At 34.9% G+C, this 13,090-nt stretch overlaps 1 protein-coding gene across 1 annotated transcript in view; it reads right to left on the reverse strand.

The window, feature by feature from the left end:
* wnk4a (WNK lysine deficient protein kinase 4a) overlaps positions 1-13,090 on the reverse strand; it is a 62,881-nt gene that overhangs the window by 22,655 nt on the left and 27,136 nt on the right. Inside the window, exons 3-8 of the mRNA XM_082152062.1 lie at positions 11,264-11,436; positions 10,949-11,169; positions 9,706-9,863; positions 5,856-5,944; positions 4,264-4,483; positions 1,004-1,370 (exon numbers count right to left, since the gene is read on the reverse strand). Coding sequence (XP_082008188.1) covers positions 1,004-1,370; positions 4,264-4,483; positions 5,856-5,944; positions 9,706-9,863; positions 10,949-11,169; positions 11,264-11,436 — 1,228 coding nt within the window. The remainder of the gene's footprint in view (positions 1-1,003; positions 1,371-4,263; positions 4,484-5,855; positions 5,945-9,705; positions 9,864-10,948; positions 11,170-11,263; positions 11,437-13,090) is intronic.

The raw sequence follows: 13,090 nt of genomic DNA on the forward strand, positions 1-13,090 counted from the left end.
GCCTCAATAAACTCCTAATTACTGTTTATTAATAGTTAGTAAGGTAGTTGTTAAATTTAGGTATTGGCTGTTTAAGGGATGTAGAATATGGTCATGTAGAATGATGACCATAATATCAATATGTGCTTTATAAGTACTAATAAACAGTCAATATCGTAGTAATACACATGCTAATAATATCTAAGTAACTAGTTAATATGGAGAACTGGACCCCAAACTAAAGTGTTACCATTTATTCATTTTATTTTAGTTTTAGATATATCAATACAACAAGTTAAACTAAATGAAAAAGAGAAATGAGAAACATAGACATAAAAAAAAATAATAAAAAAAACAGAACAAAGCTCACTCAAAATGTAATAAAATCTCAATACTAAAATAGCACTGCAGTGTGTTTATAGCTGAAATAAAATTAGTTTACTTTTTTTATATTTAATTTTTTTAGCTACGGAAATTATATTTATGGTTTTCGTTTTAGTTAACTATAAAACCATGGCTCTTAACACATCAACATGAGACATGCACATGATGCAGGAATATTACAGTTAATAAAAATGCGGTAAATCTAGTGCTTCGTATTACAGTGCCCTTCCTCAATAGTTTCCTCTCCAAAAGTGTGTCAAACTGCATAAGTTGCTAACTGTACCCGACCCCCTCACCCTCCCCGATAAGCACACACACACTGGCTATTAAAAAGAGTTTATTTGTGGAGTCGGTTGACTGTGCCGTGCTGTTCTCAGGTCTCGGAGAGCCACTGCTCTTAACACGCCGTGAAAGAAACATTGAGGAAAATATAGGGCACTGCACAGTGTAGTTTATGTGAGGCTTACTGGACATCTTGAACCAGTGCAGGGGAGCGAACAGACATCTAAAATAGAGGTTTATCAATGTGGGGTTTTCAATGGCCAATAATGAACCAAAAATATATCCATCTGACTGATGCATCGGTCAATTACTACTGTATAATCACATAAACATGATGAAATGAAGATCTAGTGCTTACAGGTTGTTGAGGAGCAGCTTGTATGGTGGATGTGAAAGTGTTGATCGGCCTCCGGTTCCTCTGGCTCTGGTGGGAAGCTCCCGATAATCCCAGAATCCGATGAGCCACTAACAGGTTCAGGGATTCCAGGAGTGGGCGGGGCCTGCACAGGAAAGGGGGCGGGGTTTTCAGACATTTGAATGGTGGATTTGGGCGATGACAGCTCAGGCTCTTCCTCAATAATTTCCTCCTTCTTCTTCTTCTGCTGCTGCTGCTCCTCTGCTAGCCGGCGATGTTTTTCCCGCTGGCGCTTGATGGCCGTCACACGGTCTCGCATGGCCTTGGCCACCAGCTTGTAGTCCACCTCGCATACAAACCCCAGAATCACCTGGGAAAGACAGGCGTTTGATAAAACTTTTTTAGGAAGTGCAACACAACATATGGTTTGGATCAAATTCAACAGCTGATCAATCACAGTACAATTAAAACAGGTGTTTTGTATTACAAGTTTTCTGAAATGTTGTTTAAATATGCAAATGTACATTATCTAATTAAATATGCACTCTTTTGCATACATTTCCAGAACAGAAATCCGAAAATTGGATAAAGCCAGGTTCAAAATTCTTGTTTCATTTTGTTGACAGATTAAAGGTTTTTATAGAGAGGATTTTGGATCTATCTTTTATTTTACAAACAACTGAAATAAAATGATATATTAACAAACCAATCTCTAAAAGCTTTCAGAATAAAGATGGCAATAAAACTGTAGAGTTTGGTGTGTGTCAAGCACCTGAAGTGGAGATTTCTGACTGAAAACGGACTTTACAGGTATGTATTGTTATTGAATTTTACGACACAACTATATAAAGTGTAATAAAATAAACACTTAAATATGTATTTTGGATGTTTAATTTTCACTAGTCTGAAATAAGACTGAAAAAACAAAACAATGTTTTTGCCTGTAGCACCAAATGTGGCATGCGAGTTAGAAATACGGTGTCTTGTTATGGACAAATTTTGCATTCTTTGCCGATCTAAAGCAAAATTTTGCTTGGCATAAAGTTGATGAAAATGGCTCCGCAATGGAAATCTCAATAACCTTTCACCCAACTTTGGAACAGTGTGTTTCCACTGAAATAATGTTGGCTAATGTTGCTCTGAAGTCTCTATCACCACATCAGCTAGTCAAATTACATGGTAACCCTCTGTCGATGTGATTTGACGATAAATTTGTTCTTGATGAAAAGCAGACCTGATGAGTGATAAAAGAAGGATTGTGACCGCCTAGCCTAATAAAGCGTCTGGACAAGAGAAAGGCTCCAGTTTCACAACACGGTCTTGAGGCGGTTCTATCACCGGTCATGTGACCCTCTTCCTCCTTTGGCCCCGCTCTCACATTTCCACGCCGATGATTAAAAAGTTCTGCCCTTGAAACTGTTATGCAACACACAGCAGGGTTACAATACACAGGCCTCGTCTTTAAGCTGAAGGGAATGGCGAGGGTCATGTCCCACTATGTCAAGAAAAAGCCTGCCAGTAGATACAGGTGTGTTTGAAACGTTGTGCTCTATGAAGGTCAAGAGTTCAGTGACGTCCCCACATTACTGACACAGGAAGAGTAAAGCAATCGACACTGAATGAGGACAGATTGTTGGAAATTACCAACAATGTGAAGGTCAGTTCTGGAAAGTCAAAACAGATAATGAAAGACACTGAAGCTTAAGCAGGTTGGACCAAACCTGTAGAAAGTATAAGTACATAAGTAAGCAAGTAAAAAGATAAATGTAAGTGGGCTCTCAACCCCTCCCTCAATTACATGTTGCACACGGAAAAGTACAAAAAAATGTGTTCATAAATAAATAAATAAATATAAAAATAAATGAACGAATACATAAAAAAAATAAAAAAATAAAAAAATGAAAGACCAAAAAGAAAGAAAACAAAACAGAAATTAATAAATTATATAAAAATACATTTAGGATTAAATTAAATTAAAAATTAATTATATTTGTTTTATGAAGTCATTTACTCTTTTAGTTATTTTCTTATTAATACATCTATCTATCTATCTATCTATCTATCTATTTATTTTTAATTTCTGCAGGTTTGGTCCTTCGAAAGGTGAATCTTATAAAAGCTGTCAAGAACATTTGCTTAATATTTTAAATATTTTATATTATAAAACTTTTATATTATAAATATTATTTAAAAAAATGAATCTTTTATATTATAAAACATGCTTTATATTTGAGTCCAAAGTAAAATTAAATAATTAAGTATATTTTGCTAAAATAAAATAAAATCTGTAGTGTATAAACTTGCCACCTGTTCTATTACACATAATTATTTATTTTTTTACAAACTTTTCATTTGGTCATTTTAATGCAATATTTACTCATATTTGAAGGCTAAATGCTGTTTCAATGTATTATTTACTTAATTATTAAATTATCATTTAATTGGTTTAATAAATGTTTTTAATCATTTAATATATAATTTTTATTTTCAAACAGTTATCAAAATAATATTTGGTTACGCTTTATTTAAAGGTGTCATTGTTACAGTGTAATTATAAAGCAATATAAAGTACTGAGTAATGTACTTGCTATTGGGTTTGGTTTAGGGTTAGTTGCACGTAATTATACATAATTAACTGTTATTACTAAACTAAGTACATTTTACATGTAACAATGACATTGTAAAATAAAGTTTTACCAAAGGTTCTAATATATATATATATATATATATTTTTTTTTTTTTTTAAAGTATTCTCATCATTTGATAAACTTAAGGCTGAGCCACTGTAGTCACTTGGACTATTTTAACGATGTCTTTACTAACTTTTCTAAAATGGCAGATATCGATTACATAGAAGCCTATGGAGGAGTGAGACAGCTCTCAGATTTCATCAAAAATATCTTCATTTGTGTTTCCGAAGATGAACAAAAGTCTTACGGGGTTGGAACAACATGAGGGACAGTAATTACTGACCGAATTTTTGGGTGAACTAACCCTTTAATAGCTCTGTGAATATCAAAGCTTCAGGACCATTGTTGCAGATCTCTGCAGGAAGCTCAGCCCACATATTAACGTACATCTGTGAACACAAATGCTTTGTTTATCCCTGAGGGGAATATCTGGGTTTAGTGTTTAAAGGGACAGTAAACCACTGAGTCATAGTAGCTGAGGAATGTAACCACACCTAGGATCCCTTCATAAAACATATTAAAAGCTGACAGTGAGACACCACAGTGGGACATGAGATTATGTGTGAAGCTCACCATCTCCTGTGCCACCTCCTCTGGCACGTCTTTGTAAAGCTCAAACAGGAACTCGATGGCGTTGTTGTCCTTGTACTTTCCGTGGAGCTTCTTGGTGTCGTCCATGCGAAGCCAGAGCTTCAGGCTGGATTTGACCATATCATCTTCCTCAGCCAACTCCACGTGAACGCCGTTGTCCTCCTGGAAGAACGTGTGCTCCAGCAGGTCCTGGATGGTGTATCTAGCCACAGAGATTGATATGAATCCACACAAACTCAATGTATAAAACCACATTGAAATAAATGTCATTTAATAGCTAAACCTGTTTTGTGAATAATGTTGTATTTGAAAATATAAGTACAATTATTTAAGCATAATAATGATTCAATGATTCAAATTATTTTGGCATAAAGGTGCAGTCGCACTAGACTTCACGCTTCACAATTCATACACAGGTGAATGCGTAAAAAAGCATGCAAAAAGTTTTTTGTGTGATACTTTTAGATAAAAGTGGGTGAAGGAACCATTTCCACTCAGAAACTTAGTAAATTTCACAAATAATTACAAAAAAGTACGACTTTTCTTGTAAAACATTCTCCAATAATTTTTGTTTTATTTTATTTTATTTTTATTTTTATTTTTATTTTTATTTTTATTTTTATTTTTATTTTTATTTTTATTTTTATTTTTATTTTTATTTTCATTTAAATGTAAATTTATTTAAAAAAAATTGTTTTTCTTGTGATTTTATCATTTTTATAATATATATAAAAAAATCTATTTAGGTTTTTATTATTTCAGTTTTAGTTTTAGTTAAATTTTAGTTTTTATTTCTTTACAGTTAGTAATTTTAGTGCTTCAACTTCAAACTCATTTCAGTTAGTTGCCAAAGCAATATTTTGAATTTTCGTTTAATTTAAGTTTTTGTACTATTATATTTTATGTTTTATTTGAGCTTTATTTAAAAAAAATGTGTGTAATAGTTTTAGTTTAGTAACAACCCTGAGCATGCCTTCTAAATTCATACAACAAAAAGACGTTTGAATGATTTTAAACACTGAAACATCACATATTCGGCTCAATACAAATAATACAAGTTTAAAAGGCTAAGCTACATGGTTTGCCAAGTTGTTAGAAAGTGGAGTAGATAAATATTTTAACATTGTGGATATATTATTATTTATAATTTAAGTGTGGGTTTTGCTTTGGTTTCCTCTGTTTGCATCAGTTTCTATGGTGATTCACAGTTTGATTAATTCGCAACACCAGTTTCTGGTTTCCTTTCATTGGTCTGTGTTTGTATTTCTATTTTTAAAGTTCAGAGATTGTTATTTTGAGTTTGTTTTCATTAAAATCCCTGTTGACCCTGTGACATTAAGAAGTTTTTTATCATTAAAAACACAAGCTCTGTAGAATGACATCATATTATGGTGATATTTTGCAGCATCTTAAGAAATTTCACTGTCTTAAAGACTGTGAGTTTGCGGAACAATTCCACATAATGGTAACAACCAGTGAATATATATAACATTATTGCTTCTGGACCAGACTGGGATCACAGAACATTTTTAAAGTGTAAAATCAAATCAATAGGCTGAGCTGCAGTAAAGTACCTTTCATCTTTGTTCATGCGGATACAGCCCTCAATGATTTCCTTCAACTCTGGAACTTTCACCTTGTAGAAACTGTCTGGCTTTATACCCTGAAAACAGCAGAAATGTCAAAAGTTTGAGAAAAACATCAGTCAAAGAGGCTTAACGAGTTTTAATAATGCCAATCATTAATCTAATGTTCAAATGTTCAAATGTTAATAAGATGATTTCCTTTCAGATAATCTAATCACAGCGAGTTACATGAGAGCTATAGGCAAATAGTTTTGAAAAAGTTGCTGATTTGTTACCAAACAATAGCTAGGCTTCCATCTACCTATTTTTATGGGAATTTTGGGATAATGCATAAAAAAAACTGGATGGAAATGCCAAGATGCACAGAAATAATAAAGATGCATATAAAAACATGTGCACTCAGTTGAGGCACAACAGAAAAACTCATGTGACTTTGCCACAGTGGATGTGATTGGATAACTGGACTAACCAGTGGACCAATCGCATCGCACAGCATCTCAAATGTTGGTTTGATCATTCTGAAATGCCTGAGCCAAAGTCTGTCATCAAAATGATTTGGTATAATGACCTCCCAGAAGCGTCTAACACGGATGCAAACGGTGCTTTATTCGCAAATGTTTTGTGCAATATTAAATTTTTTTTAACTTTCAGGATTATGAGACACTTTGAAAACATTTGTAAATGATTAATAATAGCATCTATGTAAATCTCTTTTACCTTAATCTGTTCTTGAACCCTGTGATAAAATTTCATAAAGCCCTGAAATATTAATTTCTTCCAAAATACACTTCACAACACATGGCTGGTTTAATAATTTTAAGATCTACAACAGTTCACACATGTTATTTGTCACATTTGAGTTACTTCGACTACACAAAAGTCTTCAATAATGTGAAGTTATACTGTTACATTTCAAAGATTTACAGCTGAGGGCTGGATTACAGCTGGAGTAGGTCACTTTCCCAGAGGACTCGTGTAATATTTGTGGAGCATGAGCTGCATAAAGCATGGAGTTCACGGGAGTTTTGGATGAGTGCCTGTTGCGTTTACACCTCGGTGCGCTCCTTGGCTTTGTCATTAACACTCAACAACCTTTTCAGAGCAGGCTTTGTTTCGTTCTTTCAAGACACGTTATTTAACACACCTATAAACCAAAGCCACTGGCGTCATCCGCGTAAACTTTAGCTATTACTTTAAAAACATCATAAACTTGTTTTCTGACATGCAAAATCAAAACATTACTAAAAGCCTGTTGAAGTACAACATGTCTCAATCCACTAAAGGTTGTTGTTGTAGGTAAAAATACTTTTATTGGTACATGTGTTCATCCCGAACCGTACGGTACATACGTCACGGTTCAGTGCACGCAGTCGCACGACGAATACATTCAGTCACAGGCGATCCACACTCCAATCCAGAAGGGGGCGCACGCAACAATGCCAACGCTGTTTGCTACCAGTAAAAAGTGCAGAAGATGAACAGGCGATTGATTGATATGTTCACATATCTCAACCAGTTTCTCAACCATAGATATCCATATAAGGCTAGATGTCTTAAGGCGGAGTCTCGAACGGCATCACACCGGCAGCCATCTTGTCACAGGGAAGCTTTCTGGCGAGCTCTGTGGTATCTGAAGTAAGGTGAGTGATCAGCACGAACACAAATCCTCTTATCTCGCTGAAATCTTGACGGATTTACAAACGGTTTGGTTTCTTACAAACGTTATTAACGTGGCTATAATTCTGGATGCTTGAACATGTTTAAATATATAATATTATATTTATTGATAAGTATGCAGTGTCATAACTACATCTCTGACGTTTATAACAAACCAAACCGTTTGAAAATCGGTTGAAAATTGAGAAAGTTATGGTTATTTAAAAAGTACATGCACCATTAACACAATGTTACGAGTGAGCGAGCTCCCTGTGGCAAGATGGCCGCCGTGTGCGGACGTCGACCTCCATTGGCCAGCAGCGCGGACGAGACATCTAGCCTTTATTATATGATATCTATGGTTTCAACTGTGAAAAGATATCAATAAAACAGCTTGAGAATAATATCTCATACAGCATTACATTAACCTCAGGCATTTAGTGTCGACAGCAGATTAGTTCACTAGAGAAATTAGCTCTAGAGAGAAGCGTTTCACATGCACTATATATTCACTATATTTACTTAACCTGTTTGTAATGTCTTGATTGTTTAATGTATGTTTAATTAAAATTGTCATGAAAACAACTTATTACTGCGTAAAGAATTATATTTCAAAAATGAATTGGTGTAGAAAAATTTACTTTATAATTAGATTTAGAAGTTAATGCAAAACCTGCCTTATGTACAATTTACAGTACTTTTTTTTTTTTGAGTGTTGATTATTATATCTAAAAATGAATAGCAACTAAATGTAATAATTTGGGCTCTGTTGTCAATTGTAACCTTTAATATTATAGTAATGTGTAATTAAGGGCTCTCCATATAGTTTACAGCATTAGCTAAGATAGATTGAAGATTTTAATTATAATATCATTTATTTAAACACATATACACATTTGTTAAAAACACAGTTTACTTAGAGAAAAGAAAAAAGAAGAAGCAATTTTGTGTTTAGTTTTCTAACCCCTGCTGTACCGAACCGTGACTTCAATACTTCAAACTATGAGTGAATCTAACTTTAATAAGTTTCCCTTATTTGAACTTTTTAATTAAGAAAGGTTTTCCTATTGAATAAATTGGTTTACATTACATTAATTACAAGAAGACATCTGAGCCATGACGTAAACATGTTGATGTAATTTAGAGGTAAAGTTTTCCAAATGTAATAAGGGGCAGACAAGTGAAAATACTGTATCAACAAGTTATAGGACCGGAGTCGACCTCTCTGTGTCCACATGTGACCTGTAGGGCCTTTCTCAAATGATACGGAGTGAGACGAGTCCTGGGCTTTTGCAAACAGGATACAGACAGCAGGGGGTTTTCCAAACTCTGCCTGAAGCTCTAATCAAACCGAAGCATGAGTCTTAAACCACTGCTCAAAGATGATACACAGCAAGCTCTTTAGGAAACGAGGACATGCAGGAAGACAAGGGAAGAAGGGAATAAAGAGAGGATGTTTACTGCACTTCTCATGCTGGGTTTAAGTTCTCAGAGCTGTCTGTGTGAAAGATTAAACTAGGACATACTGAATGGACGAACATATGATTATGCAAAATAATGCAAGCAGCATTGCATGATAATAGGACCTATTTCAAAGCAATCTCACAATTAATAACATACACTACCGTTCAAAAGTTTGTGGTTGGTACATTTTTTAATGTTGACCAAAGTTGCATTTATTTGGTCAGAAATACAGTAAAAACAGTAATATTGTGAATGTGACGTTTTCTATGTGACTATATTCTAAAATGTAATTTATTCCTGTGATGCAAAGCAGAGTCTTCAGTCACATGATCTGTCAGAAACCATTCTAATATGCTGATTTGCTGCTCAAGAAACATGTATTATTATTAATGTTGAAAACAGTTGTGCTGCTTTTTTTCTTTTTTTTTCTTTTCAGGATTCTTTGATGAACGGAAAGTGCAAAAACAGCATTTATTTGAAATAGAAATATTTTTCAACATTACAAATGTCTTTGTCACTTTTGATCAATATAATGCATCCTTGCTGAAAAAAAAGTATAAATTTCTTTCTTTAAAAAAATAAATAAAATCGTACTCACCCCAAACTTTTGAACAATAGTGTATCAATATTTTCTGAGACAAACCCCTAAATTATTAAATTATTGAGTAAGTAATAAAGGCATTACATATATTTACAATACAAGTAGGTTGAAACTCACGCTGGTAACTTTGCGGTAAATCTGGGCCGCGTTTTGGCACTCTGAGTATGGGTATTCTGATGTGGTCATCTCCAAGATGCACATGCCAAATGCGTAGACGTCCACCGCCTCGTCGTACTTCTCCTCATACATTTCTGGAGCCATGAACTCTGGAGTTCCTGTTAAACACAATATGAGGACGCTCAGACGTCACTAACAAAAAGGTACCATAGTAATACTGTATTTTTGGGAATACCACGGTTACCTTGAAGTACCATGTGAATACCACCATATGTAAATATGGTAATCACTCAGAAACCTCGTGAAAGAGAAGTGTGCTTAATTGTATTGAATGTGTACTTGTAGTGTACTTCAAATCTTAAAAGTGCAGTATATTAAAAAACTGTGTGCAACTAACAAAATATTGATTAATTGAATGGTCTCTTAAAGAGTGTACATTTTCTTGACTATGTTTCTTAACACTTTTAAAAAGTGCACTTTGTAATTGCCTTTACTTGATAGGACAGTCAAGAAGAGACAGGAAGCAATGGGAGGATGGCATTTTCTATAGTGGCTAAAGGTGAAAAATTTAAATATAGAATTTAATGTTTAATCTGAAACTTGAAACATAATGAGGTTGAAGATCTCAGAAGATAGATTTACATTAAGATAAGATAAGATAAATCATTACTGAGAATATATTATATTATATTATATACTATATTTTTTTCATTTATGTTGGTTGCACTACATGACTTTGATTTGGCAGCCAATCTATTTCAAATATTTGTAATATTTTAACAAGACTGTGTAATAGCTTAGGAATGATAATAAAAGATTATGCCAAACTATTTAAGGTTTTCTGTTCAACATTCTTTTAATGAGTCTTTTTTCTTCATGATTTTTGGACAGTTGCTTCACCCTGACATTTAATTTGATGCCCCCAAAAATATCAAAATATTGTGTGATTTAAATATAACAATATGCTCAGAAGTGTATTTAAGTCATTGTAGATCTGAAAACTAAACCATATAAAAAAAAAACTAAAAAACATCACTACTTGAAATAAAATAAATGTTAACTGAAATAAACAACGTCCATGAATGATGGCATTTTATAAAATTCCTATAGGGGCTGAAGGTGAAAACTTCAAATATAGAATTTAATGTTTAATTTGAAACTTGAAACATAATGAGGTAGAAGATCTCAGAAGATGTAAGATAAATTCATTACTGAGAAACTACAGTAGTTTCCAATGACTTACCTATTACACTCTTTGCAAAGCTTGCCCTCTTGAGCGTGGCCAGGCCAAGGTCCCCGATCTTCACGCTTCCGGTGGGCCCTGTGATGAAGATATTGTCACACTTCAAGTCCCTGTGAATGATGGGAGGGGCGCGAGTGTGCAGGAAGTGAAGTCCTTTAAGGATCTGACGACTCCACCTCTGTAAGAGCTTTGGTTTCATCTCTTTAAAACGCTTTAGATACCTAGGAAATTGGCAAGCATAACAATGTTTACCTCAGCAGCAAAAAAAAGAGGCATTAATATGATATGAGAGTGTGAGATGAAGGACAAACTCACGTTTTGAGAGTGCCAGAAGTCATGAGCTCGGTGACCAGCAGGATGCACTTGTGACCTTTCACAGTGGACTTCCAGGAGTCATAAAAGCGCACAATGTTTGGGTGCTGAAGACCCTTGAGCATTTCAACCTCTTCACTGAAGCGCTGCCGCTCCACTTTGGTCAGTTTGCGAGTCTGTAAAGAGTAGAAAAACAAAAAGAAACAGAAAAAATAATTATTCTTAAGTGTACAACAAGTGGACACTTCACAGAAAGACTGAGAACTACTGACTTAAACAGTCTTAAAGAGGACCTATTATGATCTTTTACAAAGTCTTGATTTTGTTGCTGGGCTCTACTAGAATAGGTTTTCATGCTTGAATGTTAAAAAATATATTTTATCTCCATCGTTGCAGCTCCTCTCTTCACAGTCTGTCAGTAACGCTCTGTTTAGTTCCTGTCTCTATGAAGCCCCTCCTTCTGAAAAGCACACTGTGCTCTGATTGGTCGGCTGGGCCAGTGTGTTGTGATTGGTCAAGCTCTTCGAGCATGTTTGGAAATGTCCCGCCCCTTACCATAACCAGCAGTTTCAACACACTACTAACTAACTCAACCAGGCCCCGCCCCTTTATTCTGCATATGAATTATTTAAATGAGGAATATTGTGACGTGTTCGTTCCCGGAAGAAAACTCAAGACTACAATGGAGGTGTTTCAGGGAGTTCAGAAACAGTGACACTAATATAGAGAAGAACTCCCGCTGGAGGGACTTTGTGAAACTTTGCAGACCTTTTTCATGCTCAAACAGCAACATTACACACTAAAGAAAGATGAATATGTAAATAAATAAATAAAACATAATATGTCCTAGGCAAAAAACAAACTTAAGTTTAGGTTTCAAGTGTCGTACATTCTTCCCTCAATAAGCATTACGTACATCATCCCTCAATAAGCACAATTCACTGCATACTCTGACAGATAACAACCTGTAATTACTGTTTAAAAAACTATTAAAACAGATTAGAACCGGCAAGACAGTTGCAACCGCAAGAAATTTACATGAAGCACCCTGGGTAACATACGCATTTGTCCCCTGGTCACATAATTAGATCCCATTCTAAACATAGGTTTTCGAAAAACTGGACTACAAACAAGCAATGACTTGGCAACAAGGCCATTTCTGTCCTCTGGTGGTTATGAAAGGCTTGATTTAGCTGGTCTGGGCCTCTCAGCCGCGTGAGGAGGATGGAAAACTCCTCAGAGACACCAGCTCAAGCACCATGAATCCTACATTCAATGAGTTCTGGGAAAAGTAGTGTGTGTTTATGTCTCGAGTGACCAGATATAAAAACATACAGGACAGAGGCAGAGGGAGGACGAGATCTACATTTAACACTGTATTTAAAGATGCTTCTCATTAGATTCCTTAGGAGAAATGACAATAGACACAAATGAGACAATTTGTTGAACGACATATGAGAGTGTCCAAGAAAAAGATGGGGGAAAAAAATCTACCTCTATAAATCTATCATGTACCGTGTCAAGCTCTTAGAAATGTGCTCTGGATTCATTGTTGGTTCTATTTGGTTTAAAAAGAAACCATTTATACAATTTTCAAGAAACTATTCAACCGAATGCCTCTAAAACATGGGTAATAACGGTGTTTGGTGTTTTATGCCCCCAATCCAGACAACGAGGGGATGGGTAGGTTTAAGGTTGAGGGTAGGGTTAGCTGCCTCTAAGGAGCCATTGGGGGCTTAAAACACCATCGAGCGGTAATAACTGCTTTTAATAATTATTACAAGATAAAAAGTAGGCCTATTTAATTAAATATCTTGAATTTTTAGAATC

This window comes from Leuciscus leuciscus (genome assembly GCF_965113295.1).
Source record: "Leuciscus leuciscus genome assembly, chromosome: 21".
In the NCBI taxonomy this organism is placed as follows: domain Eukaryota; kingdom Metazoa; phylum Chordata; class Actinopteri; order Cypriniformes; family Leuciscidae; genus Leuciscus; species Leuciscus leuciscus.